Source organism: Culex quinquefasciatus, chromosome 1 (genome assembly GCF_015732765.1).
Source record: "Culex quinquefasciatus strain JHB chromosome 1, VPISU_Cqui_1.0_pri_paternal, whole genome shotgun sequence".
NCBI classification, from domain to species: Eukaryota; Metazoa; Arthropoda; class Insecta; order Diptera; family Culicidae; genus Culex; species Culex quinquefasciatus.
This window is the reverse complement of record NC_051861.1, coordinates 112,483,402-112,501,654: the sequence shown is the minus strand read 5'-3', so window position 1 is coordinate 112,501,654 and position 18,253 is coordinate 112,483,402. Positions and strand designations below refer to the sequence as shown.

At 33.1% G+C, this 18,253-nt stretch overlaps 2 protein-coding genes across 2 annotated transcripts; both read left to right on the top strand.

The window, feature by feature from the left end:
• Positions 1 to 1,440: 1,440 nt before the first annotated feature.
• LOC6044771 (Golgi to ER traffic protein 4 homolog) lies at positions 1,441 to 7,651 on the top strand. The gene is made up of 2 exons (XM_001862195.2): positions 1,441 to 2,258; positions 6,807 to 7,651. The coding sequence occupies exons 1-2, from the start codon at positions 1,752 to 1,754 to the stop codon at positions 7,374 to 7,376; spliced, it is 1,077 nt and encodes a 358-aa protein (XP_001862230.2). The 5' UTR covers positions 1,441 to 1,751; the 3' UTR covers positions 7,377 to 7,651.
• A 4,938-nt stretch (positions 7,652 to 12,589) lies between these two features.
• On the top strand, positions 12,590 to 14,409 carry LOC6044772 (E3 ubiquitin-protein ligase MARCHF5). The gene is made up of 2 exons (XM_038248778.1): positions 12,590 to 12,899; positions 13,147 to 14,409. The coding sequence occupies exon 2, from the start codon at positions 13,148 to 13,150 to the stop codon at positions 14,144 to 14,146; it is 999 nt and encodes a 332-aa protein (XP_038104706.1). The 5' UTR covers positions 12,590 to 12,899; position 13,147; the 3' UTR covers positions 14,147 to 14,409.
• The last annotated feature ends 3,844 nt before the right edge of the window (positions 14,410 to 18,253 follow it).

Here is an 18,253-nt window from a genome sequence, read left to right as displayed (position 1 = left end):
TACACCCAATACATGCGCACGTACATAATTCTATTTGGTTTGTTTGCATCCGAAATCTGCTTTCGCTTTCTCGCGAAAGACTTACGGCTGATTTTTAGCCTGTCCGCCCGATGTCAGCCCACTTTTTTCGCAGGGACTATGACAGTTCTTTTTTATCAAGAAACCGAAAACGATTGTGGTGACACCACGGGTGTCACTCTGACGAGGTTTTTTCTTGGGTTTTTTTTTTAATTTTTGTTTTAAAACATTGATTTATGACTTGTCTTATTTCGACGGTAACATTTCATTTTGACACTTTCTGGGTTATTGCATATTCTGAAAGTACTCCTAATAAGCTGCCTCTCCACCAAAAATGAGCAAAAGTTACTTCAGTAAAGTCTGTTTAATCATGATTTTAAATAAAGTAACATAAACAAAATCTCTGCCATCAGTCGTCCCTGTTTATATAGCCCTGTCAACCTGTCAAAGCTGTCAAACAAAAGACTACATGAACCTCGTGACGAAAAAAAAGCATCATGAAAAAAGCGCCATGTACATTCGGCGAAGAAAGACGAATCATAACAAAGCGTCCCCCTTAATGACAGCAGGGTGATATAGACGTTGGTGATTTCAAAAGAAGTTATGTTTGTTTTACTCAAATAAAATTACGAAAATAATGTTTTATTGAATTTGGATGATCAAGTATCAATAAAAGCAACGTTTTTCATCATTTGTTATCATTAGAACATCTTATTTTGCTTTTATATTAAAGCGGTATACGCACTTCGGAAGGAACCGGTCAAGAAAAAAATCAAATGGGCAGCAGCGGCAGCGCAAGCAAGTCAGAGAGGGTGAAGAAAAGCCCCAAGAAATCGCTCTCTCTCTCCTTTGTTCTGCTGTTCGTAAAGCTGTTTCTTGACCCCTATCCTTCCGAACTGCATACTAGCCTTAAAGTGGGAATTGAAAACGGATACTCAACATTCAAATGCGTTTTTCTCAAAAAGGATGGTGTGTACATGATGCTTTTTGAAATGTTGGCATCGATTTGCCTAAATCTGGAGTGAAAATACTCAGAAATGAGTTATTTTGGATGAACGTGTAAATATTTATTTAATTACAATTTAGAGAAAACATTTCTAGAGTTTTTTTTGATTAGGTCCTATAAACATATCTCGAGTTTTTTTTGAAAAGGTCCTATAAACAAAATTTTTAATTTTTGCTTTTTGGGTGTTTTTAGAACCGCCTTGAGTCAGGGGTATTCAAAAACACCCAAAAAGCAAAAAGTGAAAATTTTGTTTATAGGACCTTTTCAAAAAAAACTCGAGATATGAAAGACAATAGTTTATTGGTCCTTTTCAAAAAAAACTCTGGATTTTCATTTTTCTTTCCGTGCTCCGCGGCACACCTCAAGGCACACCTTCTTCGCCAAAAAGCGAAACTACAACAAATCTGTCACTCCATCAAAAATGTCAAACGCGTGACGTCAAAAAACGTCTGCGGCCGTGTTGCGTTTCTCTTCGGCAGAAAGATTTTAGAAAATTCTAGTAAATATTTGGCCGCAAATTCACCGAAAGGACATCACTTTGTGCAGCAGCATTGTTCCTGTCCCTCCCGATCAACACACGGATTCGATGCGGTGAAATTACGATTGTTCCTTCTGCGCGCAAAAGGTTGCACCCACCCATATCACCATCCAGGGAGGAGGAGGAGGGCGAGGCCAGCAGCACCAGGTGAAAATCGATTATTGATCAAGTGAAGAGAAATTGAACGCGATGACCACAAAGGCCGCAAACGGTTCGACGGCGGCCGTTCCGGGGGCCCGCGGTGTGGCACGGGTACTGGCGAAGCTGGAGTCGTCGATCGAGACTGGGAATTATTACGAGGCCCACCAGATGTACCGGACGCTGTACTTTCGGTACTTGTCCCAGCGCAAGTACGAGGAGCTGCTGGAGTTGCTTTACAAAGGGTCTTTGACGCTGTTGAACCACGAGCAGCACACGAGCGGAGCGGATTTGGGGCTGCTGATTGTGGACACGTTGGAGAAGGCGGCCAAGCCGGAACAGGAGGCGGAACCGTGGATGCAGAAGATTGCGATGCTGCTGAGCAAAATACCGCAGAATGTTGTGGAGAGGGAAACGGTGCTGGTGAAGGCGGTCAAGTGGAGTGCCACCGTGTGCAAATCGCAGGTTGGCCACCCGCTGATGCACAAACTGATCGCCCAGATCATGTGGAACGAGGACAATCTGGCCCAGGCGAGACATCACTTTCTGCTGTCCAAGGTAAGAGATGTGTTGAGTTTAGTTGGAATTCCACGGACGGAGCGTTTCGCGCGGGTTTGCTGGCAAATTTTGCTCAGGCGCGGAGGGCAATTTTGATAATTAATTGAGTGAGATAGAACTACTTTCAAGTTTAAAAAAAAAATATTATAACTATTTTTTTGTTTTCGTTGATTGCCAAACTAGGATTTCTTAGAAGTTTATTACTGAAACAAAATTGAATTTTCTTCCAAACATTTTTGTTTGTATTTTCTTAATTAAAATAGATGAGAATCTTCCTAATAATCTTCAAAAAGAGAATTTTTCAATGCAATCTGTAACTTTTCAAGGAACTTGTAGGTATTGATGAAGACTATTTAGAAAAAAATAAGTACATGTGATTTTTATTTACCTTTTCTAAAAAAATATTTCCCGAAATCCGTATTTTTAATTTTTGAATCTATATCTATATTTATAAAAAATTTCGACGGTTTTGTTCGAACGCGAATCAGTTCAATGCGGAGCGTCGGATCGAGGTGCTCTTTGTTGCGTTGGGTTCGTATAAGCCCATGGAAGGTTCTTACGCCAAAAAGTTACAACTTTGGCCACTCTGGAACCGATTCCGGAAAATCTGCAGATTGTATGGGAAAAGCTGCGTAAAATCCAATTTTGATCACAGGAGGCTGAAATTAGCAAACAAGCAAGAAACGTCAGAAAACCAAATAAGGCAGGACGAAGTTTGCCGGGAAGAGCTTGTTTTTAATAAAACCCCGCATCTTTTAAGCCATTCAGAAGTATGGTACAAAATTTTGCCGACAAGCTATAAAATTTTTTAAATAGTAATTTTTGTAAAAAAAATTAAATCTCGTACTAAAAAAATTGTTACCTCATTTTTTTATGTGAACCGTTTTCAAAATATAGAAAGTCAAAGTTAAATTTTGTCCGTTAAATTCTGGTTTTTCACTTTTTGAAAATAGTGACCATGAAAATATTTTTTTCGAAAAGTTCAGAAAATTTTCTGCAATTTCGCCTAAGAAACATTGCAGATTGAACCACTGGATGCTGACATACAGCGGTTTAAAGAAAAAGAAAAGGAAAATTGAAATTTTTTAAGTCTCACCCTAACAACCCTCCAATTTCTAATGTCCGATTTGCAATGTTAAAAAATTAAATATTCGTGAAATTTTCCGATCAAGCTGAAAAAAATATTTTAATTTTTTTTTTTGAATAAAAACTAACATTTTAAAAGGGCCAAACATTCAATATTACGCACTTTTCAAATCTCGATCAATTTTTTTGAATATTGTTTTCGAAAAGATCGGAAAATTTCACGAATGTTCAAATTTCAATTTATTTTTTTCCGAACTGTGCTCCAACATTCGAAATTCGAAGTTTGAGAAATTTAAAATTCAAAACTTTTTTGATTTTTATAGTTTGTTTACTCCAAAAGTTTAAAAATTCTGATTTGTTCTGAAATTTGAAAAAAAACTAAATATTTAAGGGTGCACAGCAACGAAGGAAGTTGTTGTTTTCTTATTCCAAAATTGTCAAACTTACGGACCCAATCCTGCAACAACGGGATTGTAAAATTAATCAAACTTTGTTGTAAATTACTTAGTGGACAGTACTTTAAGGGATGAATAAAAAAATAATTCGATTGTACCCGTAATTTTGGAGATACTAAAATGTCTGTTACAAAAATCTGGGTGCAAAAGCTGTGATTGATGTGCACCGTTAAATTCATAATTTAAAAGATCTCCAAACTCCAAAAACTGAGGATTTCAAAAAAAATCAGAATTCAAGAATTTACAAATTTTAAAAGTCAAATTGGAATTTGAATACAATCAAAATGTAATTTCTCCAATTCCCAAATTTCCAAAACCCCAAATTTTTAAATTCCTAAAATCTTAAAATCTTAAATTCTTAAATTCATTCTTAAATTATTAAATTCTTAAATTCTGTAATTCTTAAATTCTTAAATTCTTAAATTCTTAAATTCTTAAATTCTTAAATTCTTAAATTCTTAAATTCTTAAATTCTTAAATTCTTAAATTCTTAAATTCTTAAATTCTTAAATTCTTAAATTCTTAAATTCTTAAATTCTTAAATTCTTAAATTCTTAAATTCTTAAATTCTTAAATTCTTAAATTCTTAAATTCTTAAATTCTTAAATTCTTAAATTCTTAAATTCTTAAATTCTTAAATTCTTCAATTCTTCAATTCTTAAATTCTTAAATTCTTAAATTCTTAAATTCTTAAATTCTTAAATTCTTAAATTCTTAAATTCTTAAATTCTTCAATTCTTCAATTCTTAAATTCTTAAATTCTTAAATTCTTAAATTCTTAAATTCTTAAATTCTTTAATTCTTTAATTCTTAAATTCATAAATTCTTTAATTCTTTAATTCTTTAATTCTTAAATTCTTAAATTCTTAAATTCTTAAATTCTTAAATACTTAAATTCTTAAATTATTAAATTCTTAAATTCATAAATTCTTAAATTCTTAAATTCTTAAATTCTTAAATTCTTAAATTCTTAAATTCTTAAATTCTTAAATTCTTAAATTCTTAAATTCTTAAATTCTTAAATTCTTAAATTCTTAAATTCTTAAATTCTTAAATTCTTAAATTCTTAAATTCTTAAATTCTTAAATTCTTAAATTCTTAAATTCTTAAATTCTTAAATTCTTAAATTCTTAAATTCTTAAATTCTTAAATTCTTAAATTCTTAAATTCTTAAATTCTTAAATTCTTAAATTCTTAAATTCTTGAATTCTTCAATTCTTAAATTCTTGAATTCTTAAATTCTTAAATTTTTGAATTCTTAAATTCTTAAACACTTAAATTCTTAAACTCTTAAATTCTTTAACTCTTAAATTCTTTAACTCTTAAATTCTTAAATTCCTCAAATTTCTAAAATTTCTAAAATTTCTAAAATTTCTAAAAGTTCTAAAATTTCTAAAATTTCTAAAATTTCTAAAATTTCTAAAAATTTTAATATTTCTTAAATTTCTTAAATTTCTTAAATTTCTTAAATTTCTAAAATTTCTAAAATTTCTAAAATTTCTAAAATTTCTAAAATTTCTAAAATTTCTAAAATTTCTAAAATTTCTAAAATTTCTAAAATTTCTAAAATTTTTTAAATTTCTTAAATTTCTTAAATTTCTTAAATTTCTTAAATTTCTTAAATTTCTTAAATTTTTAAAATTTCTAAAAATTTTAAAAATTCTAAAATTTTGAAAATTACGAAAATTTCAAAAATTTCGAAAATTTCGAAAATTTCGAAAATTTCGAAAATTTCAAAAATTTCAAAAATTTCGAAAATTTCGAAAATTTTGAAGATTTTTTAAATTTCGAAAATTTCGAAGATTTTTCAAAAATTTCTAAAAATTTTAAAATTTCTAAAATATTACAAATTTTAAAATTTCCGAAATTTCTTAAATTTCTTAAATTTCTTAAATTTCTTAAATTTCTTAAATTTCTTAAATTTCTTAAATTTCTTAAATTTCTTAAATTTCTTAAATTTCTTAAATTTCTTAAATTTCTTAAATTTCTTAAATTTCTTAAATTTCTTAAATTTCTTAAATTTCTTAAATTTCTTAAATTTCTTAAATTTCTTAAATTTCTTAAATTTCTTAAATTTCTTAAATTTCATAAATTTCTTAAATTTCATAAATTTCTTAAATTTCTTAAATTTCTTATATTTCATAAATTTCTTAAATTTCTTAAATTTCTTAAATTTCTTAAATTTCTTAAATTTCTTAAATTTCTTAAATTTCTTAAATTTCTTAAATTTCTTAAATTTCTTAAATTTCTTAAATTTCTTAAATTTCTTAAATTTCTTAAATTTCTTAAATTTCTTAAAATTCTTAAAATTCTTAAATTTCTTAAATTTCTTAAAGTTCTTAAATTTCTTAAATTTCTAAATTTTCTAAAATTTTTAAAATTTTTAAATTCCTCAAATTTTTATAATTTTAAAAAATTTCAAAAATTTATAAAATTTCAAAAAGTTTTAAAAATTTCAAAAATTATTATTTTTTTAAATTTTTAAATTTTTAAAAATTTGAGAAATTTTAAAAATTTTACAAAAAAAATTAAATTTCAAAACTCCAAAAAAACATTGAAAATTTATGATTTTTTTATTAATTCAAAAACTTTTTAAAATTCTAAAAAATGTGTCAATGAGGAAAAAAGATCTGCTCTACTTAGGGCATGATCATCTGGCTTGATAAGGGCGTTTAAGACACATTAGCAGAAGAAACATAAAACTAAAAATAAAGATAGATAGCTGTAACAGAACCATAACCCAACCCAACCTTTAGACGGGCTTCGACTTAAAAAAAAATCGCAAAAAATCACATTTTCAACCATTTTTTTGATCTTTAAAAAACATTGGAAGAACTCTTAAAATTTTAGAAAATTTAATGGTTGGAAGTTTGACTTGTCTTGTGTGACTTTGTCAATGTTTTTAAAAATTTTATTTTCTCAGGGCTGTGTTTTTTACTAAATTTTTATAATTTTAAAATTTTTGAAATATTATTTTATAATTTTTTTATTTTTTTTTATTTTCCAGGACGGTTCCGGCTGCGGCCACATGCTGATCCAGCTGGCCCAGACCAAAGGCGTCCCGTCCGAGATGGACCTGTTTATCGCGCAGGTCATCCTGCAGCAGCTCTGCCTGAAGGAGACGACGACGGCGGCGGAAACGTTCGCGACCTACACCAAGTACCATCCAAAGATTGCCTCGAGCGAGCCGCCCTTCATCACGCCGCTGCTCAACTTTTGCTTCTTCCTGCTGCGGGCGATCGAAACGCAGCAGAACCAGCGCAAACTGGCCGTCTTTCGGACGCTGTGCGACCTGTACCGGCCCTCGCTCGAGCGCGATCCGTCCTACGAGAAGTATCTGCAGAAGATCGGCATGATATTCTTCGGGGCGAGTCTGCCGCAGCGACCGCAGGGCGAGGGAATGGGCGGCATCTTTGGCGATTTGCTGAACCAGTTCTTCCAGGGGTTGGACGACGACCTGGACGGGGACGAGGAGGCGACACCGGCCGGAGGAAGCTTCCCGCGGAGGGCGGCGGCGGCAGTGTCGGCTACGGGACGAACGGAAAGTCGTGGCGCGCCCAAGGAAGAGCTGGATTAGTTGTTTTGAATTTGTTTGATTTATGTTTTTTCCTTGTTTGTGGAAGCTACTTGTGAGTGTGGGGGGACGGGTCGCATGGAGAACTAGAATTGTGCACTAAAAAGCTACACAGAAACAAAAAAATACGCAGATTTTAACGCCGGTGATTGAAAACGAAGAACAAAAATCAGAAGTACTAGCGCTATCTCTAATATTGCAAAAGAAACAAAAACCTAAAACAATACTATTGTTTGACACGCAATCGGATAATAAAATTTATTAAGGCAACAATGGAAGTAGTATCATTTGAATTGTTTTCTAAAAACTAACTTAATCCACCTATGTGGATGATGCCTTCCTCACTTTTTACCAACAATGGGTAATATGAGTGGTTTAGACACATATTTCAGCTATTTTTTTAGGTCCAGAAAAATAAGTACACAGATATAACTTAAGTGGTCAGAACACGAGACAGGGTTGTCAGATCATCAATTTTGTGGACTCGTTAGAAAGGATTTTCGATATCCTAACCAACGATGGGTCGGATGATGGATCCGGACATCGTTTACATGCATATAAATGAGATCCGGATGTATGTGAAAACACATTTTTATACATAACTTTTTAACTACTTATCGAAACTTCAAACCATTCAATAGCGATGTATGGGACCATAAACCAAGTTGAATTCAACCGGTTTGATCAAAATCGGTTCAGCCAGTGCTGAGAAAACTTGGCAAGAATATTTGACACATACATACATACACACACACACAGACATTTGTTCAGTTTTCGATTCTGAGTCGATATGTATACATGAAGGTGGGTCTTCGAGCTTTTGATAAAAAGTTCATTTTTAGAGCAGGGTTATAGCCTTACCTCATTGAGGAAGGCAAAAAAAGAAAAGATAAAATTAAAAAAAAATACGTTGTTGATTTCAATTTTAAAGTTTCGATGAAATTTTGCAAGGTTTTGTTTATTTTGGTGATCATGGACGTAAACATAACTTGGTGACGTGTTTCGATTTGGTAGCGTTTCAAATTTATAATCCTGGACGTCATTTCCATCTTTTTTTATTTTGAATTTTTTTTTTAGACGAATTTCAAAGTTCTTACCACTTTGTTAAGCTTTATTTTTTCAGAAAGTTTAAAACAGAATCTAAAGAATTAAAAAGTTGACAACAAACCTAAAATTTAAAAAACCTCAAAGTTTTAAGAATATTCAAGTTAATTTAAGAATTAGTTTCTGAAAATTTCAAACTTTCAAATAAATTTAAAAATTAATAAATCATTTTGTACAAACTCTAAAAAATATTAACAAGTTTCCTTAAAATTATTGAAATTTCGTAAATTCTTCAAATTAATTAAATTCTATAGGGTTTAAAATTTAGAAAAGATTATTTTCTACAAATCTTAATATTTAAAAATCATTCTTTTTTTCAATTTTAAAATATTTTTTGCTGTAGAGCTTTTTCGAAAGTATCCAGCTTTTGAAGCGAAAATGGCGTTCGAATAGTGAATGCCCGAAATGTCAAAAGCACGCAGTGGTACCAACATTACGAAAAAAGTGTGCCAAGGCATGACAGCCGCATTTTTTTTCTAATGTTGGTGCTACTGCGTGATTTTGACATTTCGGACGTTCAACATTCGAACGCCATCTTCGCTTAAAAACCTGGATAAAGAATCTTTAATCATGTTTAAAATTATTTGTTGTCTTTTTTACTTATTTTTCAAACATTTTAAATTTTTCTTTTTTTTTATTCATAAATTAAAAAAATCCAAGTTTTTAAGCGAAGATGGCGTTCGAATGGTGAACGCCCGAAATGTCAAAATCGTGCAGTAGCACCAACATTAGAAAAAAAAATATGGCAGTCATACCATGGCACACTTTTTCCGTAATGTTGGTACCACTGCGTGATTTGGACATTTCGGGCGTTCACCATTCGAACGCCATCTTCACTTAAAAACCTCGATAGATTTTTTAATGTTTTTTAATTTGATTGAATTGTCCAATTTTTTTAACTTGATTTTTTTTTATTTTAAGCTTTTTTATTCTTTGGATTTTTATTTTAAATGTTAATTTTTGCATTTTTATGTTTATAGGGTACTAATTTTATTCAGGATTGGAAACAAAAAAACTCACAAAATTCTTGACTATTTAATTCTTTTATGTTTTTTGTACAGAAATAAAAAAAACATCAGAATTCTATAAACTTCGAGCATCGATTTGATTATTTCAAGATTTTTTGTTTAAGACAGTGTTCACAATTCTTAACATTTTTAAGATATTTTTTTATGATTTTTGCTATGCTTTATTAAACTTTTAAAAATTTTTAAGATATCTTAGAATTATTGAATAATATTTAACAAAATAAGTTTTAAATATTCAAAATTACTTCTTTAAAAATCAAATAAATGCAAATTCCAAATACTAAAAAAAATATTTTAGAATTCTAAAAAGCTCTGAAAACTCTTTTAAGAGTTCGGGTTGCAAAAAATTATAAATAAATAAAAACATAAGATTTTTACCTAAAACATAAAAAAATGCTAATTTTTTAAAAAAATCTGATAATCGCAAAAAAAACCTAAATATTTCAAAAATTTAAAACTAGGGAAAATATACCCATTTTAATCACTCTAAGCCGTTCGACCAATTCTCATCACTTTTGCCGTTTTCCGCTATTAAATCAACAATGGAGAGTTGCTTGCTCACTTTTATTTGAGCTATTTATTACTTTGGAACAGTCAAAAACACTTTATGAAAGCTGTAATTCATGTTCAAAGTACTGATAGGCCAATAATAGAAAAAGGCTGCAAAAAGGTATAGTTCCCCAATTTTCTATAAAAATTAGAATTAAAAAAAATCGATTTGATTATTTCAAGTTCTTTTGTTCTAGACAGTGTTCACAATTCTTAACATTTTTAGATATTTTTTTATTATTTTTGCTATGCTTTTTTAATTTTTAAAACTAAACGATAACTTAGAATTCTAAGATAAAATTTAAAAAAATATTTAAGTTTTAAAAATTCAAAAATACTTCTTTAAAAAATCAAATGAATGCAAATTCCAAATACAAAAAAAAATATAGTTCAAAAAGCTCTGAAAACTCTTTTAAGAGTTCGGTTTGCGAAAAATATTAAATAGATAACTTGCTGAAATTTTGAAAAAATCTCAAAATCGCAAAAAAACTAAATATTTTAAAAATTTAAAACTATTTATTATAAAAAAATAGAATTTAAAAATTTCAGAAAGCTCCTCTAAAAAATCTTAATTCTTAAAATGCAATAAATTCTTAAAGTTACGAAATAGAAATAAATAAAATTCGAGAAATCTTAAAATTTTAAAAAGAAATATTATAACATGGTACATTCTTTTTTCTTTTCTAAAAAAAAAATATTTTAGTAATTCTTATTGAAGTGAAATTTTTTTGGTTCTTAATTTTCCTTTTATTTTTATTTTTGAAATTTTAGTTTTTGTTGTCGTGTCTTTGTAACTCTTTTTTGTTTTTTTAGGCTTTTCAAATTCCTCTACTTTTTTACTTTTTTTACGAATTTTTTATTTTTGAAATTGTGAGCTAAAAAACCTTTAATTTTTAGATTTTTTTTTACAATTTAAGTCTTTACTTTTTTCAAATTCTAGAATGTGTCAAATTATTTTTTTTTTTAAATCCAAGTTTTTGAACTTTTACTTTTTTTATTTTAAGATTTTTAAAGGTTTTAAATTTTTTAATACTTTTAGAATTTCTACAGTTTTTAGAATTTAATATATTTTTAAAATTCTTATCTCAAATTCAATATAATTTTAGACTCTTAAAATTTTAAAAATATTTTAAAAAAATAATCCAAAACACATTATTGAAATATTGAGTAAAACTTTAAGCATTTTCTAAAATTATATCAAAAATTTCTTAAGCTTATGAAATTTAAAAAAAATGAAATAAATAAAAATTCTAAATATTCTCAGAAATTAAATAAACACGAACAAAATATCTCAAATTTATCAAAATTTCCTCAGTCACGAGATATTCTAGCAGAGCTGGTTCCACTAGAATCTTGCTGGAATGGTAAAGCATTTTTGGTAGAATGCTGTTGGAATAGATCTGATAGAACCTATAGGATAGAACTCTGCTAGAATCCTGCTAGTAAGCCGTGACTGGGTAAATGGTTTTGAACTTCACAAATTGAATAATTAATTCAAAAAATCATTAAATAAAAAAAAAACTGGAAGGCTTGTAAAGATTTTTGAAAAAAATAATTGTTTGTCCCCTAAAAACACTCAAAATCAAAACAATACTTTCTCACCCTGACCCGCTATATTCCTTTTCAAAGGATATCGAATTTGAATCTCGACTTAACGGTTTCGAGGTACACTCAAAATCAGAACTATCGAGGTTTTTAAGCGAAGATGGCGTTCGAATGGTGAACGCCCGAAATGTCAAAATCACGCAGTGGTACCAACATTACGGAACAAGTGTGCCATGGCATGACAGCCACATTTTTTTTCTAATGTTGGTGCTACTGCGCGATTTTGACATTTCGGGCGTTCACCATTCGAACGCCATCTTCGCTTAAAAACCTGGATAGTTTAGATATCTAGTGTTTTTTATAAGGTCCTATAAACATATGAAACACAATAGCTTATAGGACCTTTAGAAAAAAAACTCTAGATATATCCCTTAAATCCAATCCTTTTCCTTCTTTTTTTTTCAAGTCCACCCGGCGCTTTTCAAAATCAAAATCACAATACAAATTCAGTACGGAGACGCCAGGTGAACTTGATAATTCTGTACTTGATTTTCTCCTCTATTAGCAGTCGGGTGATGTCGAGGGTGATGTTAAAAAAATGGTGCATCACGCAGAAAAATAAGGCGTATTTAAATCAACAAAATATTTTGTTAATTTGAAAATCAACATTTTTGTTGAATCAACGCTAAACGTCAAAGAAACTTTTTCAAAACAACAAAAGATTTTTGTGGAATTGAGAAAATTAAGGTTTAATTCAACGCAAAATCGGCGTTGATTATATTCAACAAAATTTTTGTTTAAACAAACATTTTTCGGCGTGATGTTACCTTTTCAAAAACAATAATTCTAATTTTGAGTGTAACCTCCTCCATGCTGCAGCAAACAAAACAAGTTGTAACCAATTTCACAGAAGAAGGTATCTCCCCCGCGCCGCCGTCGCTTTCCTGTCAATCGCGGCGGCTGTTCAAACAAGTGTCAAATTTCGCGACGGGCGGCTGTTTATGTTCTGCATGCAAGTTTCTCAAAGCCTGAATCAAAAAGAGTAGGAAAAAAAAATAGTGACGAAACTGCAGGCCAACTTCTTCGCCAATCGCAGCAAACTGTTTTTCTCTTGTCACAAGAGTTTGTCGCCAGCTGAAAAGGGGTTGCAACAGAGGTGCGTCCCAAAATAAGGTCTTGCGAAATTTTGATTTGACAAACCCGCAACTCAAAGGTCATCCAGGGACGGGATTTGCAGCAGCAGTGTTTTGATTCCGAAGCACACACACACACCCCCACACACAAACAGACGAAGGAGGAGGTAAGTGCAAGGTTCAGAGTTCATGGCGTCGATTTTTTTTCTGGAAAAGTCGACGCGCTGAGTTCGAATCTGGCGTGCGCTGCCCTACCAACTGAGCTATCGAAGAATTAACTGGGTTAAAAACGGTTCTGATAACAAGCTGGAGGGGGATTTTGCGTGAGCAATTTTAGCCAAGACTCGAACCCGCACCGATTGTGACGGTTGGGGGGTTTGTGCCTTGGCTAAAGTTTGACAATCGTCCTTGCAGCATGGCCGAGACGCCGGAAGTAGTGGTGGCTGCGCCGAAGGCGGAAGTGGCAGACGAACGGTACTGTTGGGTCTGCTTCGCCACGGATGAGGACGATAAGCTGGCGCCGTGGGTTCAGCCGTGCAACTGTAGGGGAGCTACGAAGTGGGTCCACCAGAGCTGTCTGCAGCGTTGGGTGGACGAGAAGCAGAAGGGCAACACGTTCAAGCGGGTCAGCTGTCCGCAGTGCCAGAGCGAGTATATTATCGTGCTGCCCTCGATGGGCACGCTGGCGAATGTGCTGGAAGGGATCGACACTATGATCAAGCGGATTAGTCCGTTCTTGACGGCTGGGGTGATCGTGGGGTCGTTCTACTGGATGGCCGTCACGTACGGCGCTGTGACCGTCCTGCAGACGGTTGGGTACGAGGAAGGTTTGGCTCTGATGGAGCGAGCTGAGCCGATCGTGTTGCTGATCGGACTTCCGGCCATTCCGGTGGGCTTGATCTTGGGACGCATGATCCGATGGGAAGAGTTTGTGCTGCGTTTCCTGCAGACCAAATCGTTCAGCGTTCGCAAGTTCCCGATGCTGAACCTGCTGCTACCGATCGCGTCGCTTGAGGATGACCCCGCGTACGGTTCCAGCAGCGGAGGCAACGGCGGAGAGTCCTCGCCTCAGCAGCCTCCCACCAATGGACTACCGCCCGGTACGGTCGTCAGCTCGGATCCGGTCTCGGCCACCCGGGTCCTGTGCGGAGCGCTGCTCCTGCCCACGGTCTCGTCCGTCGTGGGGCGAGTCTTCTTCGACTCGATTCAGAACAACTTCCAGCGCGTCCTGGTCGGCGGGTTCGCCTTCGTCGCCATCAAGGGAGCGCTCAAGATCTACTACCGACAGAAGCAGTACAACCGCAAGAAACAGCGCCGGATTTTGGACTTTACGCCGGAAAACATACGAAAGTACACCGCCGCGAGCAGTGGATCCCAGCGAGCGGAACAGACCGCCGGCCAGCCGAGGGTCTAGGCATGAGGAGGGAGAGGACGCCGCCGCCGTAAGCACAAGAGTAGAAAGTCTATTTTTTATGCAAACTTTTTTAGCCGTTGCCGTCGTCGGAGGTTGCCAAAGAGAGACCACCTGGCGGGTTTGTGAGCCGAATGGAAGTTGGAAAGTTGTGTTTGATGTTGACGGGGACGGAGATATTTAGAATTTCTAAAGACTACTGTTAAATGTTCACTATACCTATATCACTGTTTTCTGTAAATAAAATTATTGGTTTTAATCCTAAATGGGGGAAACCTTGGCTGAGAAATTCCCTGTCTTAAAATGATTCAAAGTTAGATGTCATGATGGAGTTTCCCAAAATAGTCGCAGACAAATTTTGCTGTGCAAAAAAACGGCCTTATCAATCGATAAACAATTATCACGTCGTCGTGGGCAATATTGGTCGCACCTAAACACTATTGCATCCAGCCAATTGCCTCTTATCTCCAACATCCTCGCCGCGGGCTGTATTTGTGCATCCTCCCTGATAAAACCACGCGCGCCCGAAACCCTTATCTATATGGGGGCCCCCCGAACGACAGCGTCCAGAACCTGCCCAATCATAACAATCAATTCGTGACCAACTGCGCTACCTGAAGCACACACATCCAGAATGACGCTGCGCGAAAAGAACCACGAACCGTCCACCACGAGTCTCCAGCGCAAGTACTCCGTGTCCCAGTCGGGCAAGTTCAAGTCACGGCCCAAGATACGACCCTCGCTCGGGGATGTGTTCCGGCCGGAAGTGAGCGGTGGATCGGAGAATCAGTACGGCGCGGTAAGTTCCACGCTTGGAAATGTTTCCGCGTTCTATTGGGTCTAGCTGAAACATTTCATTTGACGTTTGAGGAGCGGGGTTAACTCATTGTTGATTGATCTTTGAGATCAACCAAGCAACTGTCAAATGAAACATTTCAAGTTAATAGTACCACAACTGAAAAAAAAACAATCCGGAACATTCCAGATCACCCCGGACGACGCCAATCGCACCGGAAGTGGTCGAGGACAGCTTAATACGACCACCGCGAGCAATTCGGCCGGAACCGCAACAATTACGCAGCAGAGCTCTCGAGGGGTCTACGAGACGGCACTTTGATGACCTCCGACCAGGATCTCCGACCGGTGTAGAACGGCGTTATCTGTGATGTAATGCAACAAAGTGTGCGTTTGTGTGTGTGTGTGATGTTAGCCTGTAAGCTTCGTAGCAATATTTGTGGACGGACACTTGAAGTCGCTGTGTACCGTTGCCTTTCTGTTGGTAAATATACGCGAGTATCAACTTGAAGCGGGCTCTCTCTCTTCTTCTTTTTTTTCGCCAAGATAACAAACAAAAGCGCAACCGATAAGGGAGATCGCGAGTTGGTGCACTTGCAGTGCCGTTGATTTTATGGGAAGTAATCGGTGATATAGAACGGACGTCGTCGATGACGCTTTGCTTGTCAAATTTGCATTACCTTATGGTTGATTGACATTGAACTGGCTAGATTCAAGTTCAAGCGAAGTATGGTGACCGGTAGGAACGCGGTCAAGAAATTTTTGCGCCTATTTTTTTTTTTGAATTATGAAAATATAAAATTATGATATTATGAAATCAGAATATAAAAAAATATATAAAATAAGGCTGGTAAAAATGTATTAATAGTTTTTAATGAATTTCTAAATTTTTCAATTTTTTAATTCTTAGATTATGAAATTCCTAAATTCTTAAATTCTTATTTCTTTTAATTTTTAAATTTTCAAATTCTTAAATTCCTCAATTCTTAATTTATTAAATTTTTAAATTCATTAATTCTTAAATTCTTAAATTCTTAAATTCTTAAATTCTTAAATTCTTAAATTCTTAAATTCTTAAATTCTTAAATTCTTAAATTCTTAAATTCTTAATTCTTAAATTCGTGAGTTCTTTAATGTTTTAATTCTTAAATTTTTTAATTAAATTCTTAAATTCCTAAATTCCTAAATTCTTAAATTCTTAAATTTTTGAAATTTTAAATTCTTAAATTATTAAATTCTTAAATTATTCTTAAATTCTGCAATTCTTAAATTCTTAAATTTTTTAATTCTTATATTCTTAAATTCTCAAATTCTCAAATTCTTAAATTATTAAATTCTTAACTTCTTAAATTCTTAAATTCTTAAATTCTTAAATTCTTAAATTCTTAAATTCTTAAATTCTTAAATTCTTAAATTCTTAGATTCTTAAATTCTTAAATTCTTAAATTCTTAGATTCATTAATTCATAAATTCTTAAATTCTTAAATTCTTAAATTCTTAAATTCTTAAATTCTTAAATTCTTAAATTCTTAAATTCTTAAATTCTTAAATTCTTAAATTCTTAAATTCTTAAATTCTTAAATTCTTAGATTCTTAAATTCTTAAATTCTTAAATTCTTAGATTCATTAATTCATAAATTCTTAAATTCTTAAATTCTTAAATTCTTAAATTCTTAAATTCTTAAATTCTTAAATTCTTAAATTCTTAAATTCTTAAATTCTTAAATTCTTATATTGATAAATTCTTAAATTGTTAAATTCTCAAATTCTTAAATTCTGAAATTTTTAAATTCTCAAATTCTTAAATTTTTGAATTCTTATATTCTTAAATCCTTAATTTCTTAAATCGAGGTTTTTATGCGAAGATGGTGTTCGAATGGTGAACGCCCGAAATGTCAAAATCACGCAGTGGTACCAACATTACGGAACAAGTGTGTCATGGCATGACAGCCACATTTTTTTTCTAATGTTGGTGCTACTGCGCGATTTTGACATTTCGGGCGTTCACCATTCAAACGCCATCTTCGCTTAAAAACCTGGATTCTTTAATTCTTTAATTCTTAAATTCTTAAATTCTTAAGTTCTTAAATTCTTAAATTCTTCAATTATTTAATTCTTTAATTCCTTAATTCTTTAATTCTTTAATTCTTTAAATCTTTTATTCTTTTATTCTTCAATTCTTCAATTCTTTAATTCTTTAATTCTTAAATTTTTAAATTCTTAAATTCTTAAATTCTTAAATTTTCAAATTCCTAAATTATTAAATTTTGAAATTCTTAAATTCTCAAATTCTCAAATTATTAAATTTTAAATTCTTAAATTCTTAAATTTTTAAATTCTTAAATTCTTAAATAAGGCTTTCTACACTCAAAATAGTGTTCACCACAATGTTGCATGAAAATATAAGTGATTTTTTTCCATGTGGTTGTTCATGCGAAATCTACGTGAACCTCAGGAGTCTTGGTTTTTTTCAATTTTCAAACGAACCAATACATTCATATGTAACATCACAAGAATTCACGTCAAAGTTGCAACCAATTCACGCAGCACCTACCTTCTCAGAATGTGACCATCACATGATTTTAGAGGTGATTATGGGGGTTTTGGGGGAGGGGGTTTTCATTCATTTTTTTTTTTTGTTGCTTTTGGTGATTTCTGAGCAATGAACACATGGAGTTGAGTTTTAACTTTTTTATTTTCAAAATATGCCGATTTTCATGAACACATATCACAACACAGATAAAAAACTTTCAATCATTTATCACAGTATTTTTCTTTGCAATAAATCCTCCGACATCAGCCACTTCTGAAGCACAGGCGAATAGTTCACGATTCCGGCACGCTTCGGTTTGGGAGTAGTCGAGGGGCGGGACAATAGTAAGATATTAAATTATTTAATTAATTAACGGTAGGAATTAAATACATTAACGATTGTTTACGTTCAAAACAACGTCACCTCTTCTCACACTACATTGATTTGACAGTTTGACACCGCCCGTATTTGTTGTTGTGTTTGGCGCAAAATTTGTGTCATCGAAGAACAGGTCGAGCAGGAAAGTGCCAGGAGGCCATCGAGCGGCGCATTGGGACACACCTGGATGCTGTGTTTATTGAAACGGTTTAAGCGGATCCTCGACTCCAATTCTTCCTACTCACAGATTTCCGCAAAAATGGTCCAGTTGGTTTGGAATCGTTTCTTCGTCAGCACTCCCGCCAAACAGCTGGGCATGTTCAATGCGGCTCACCAGAAGTGGTTTCCCCTGATGTGTCCCTACCGTTGCAACCTCATCACCGCAGAGTCCTTGAAGTCCGTTA

Coding starts and splice junctions, on each gene's coding strand:
- LOC6044771 (XM_001862195.2), top strand. CDS start 1,752: ATGACCACAAAGGCCGCAAACGGTTCGACGGCGGCCGTTCCGGGGGCC. Junction 2,259..6,806: donor ATCACTTTCTGCTGTCCAAG/GTAAGAGATGTG, acceptor TTTATTTTCCAG/GACGGTTCCGGCTGCGGCCA.
- LOC6044772 (XM_038248778.1), top strand. CDS start 13,148: ATGGCCGAGACGCCGGAAGTAGTGGTGGCTGCGCCGAAGGCGGAAGTG.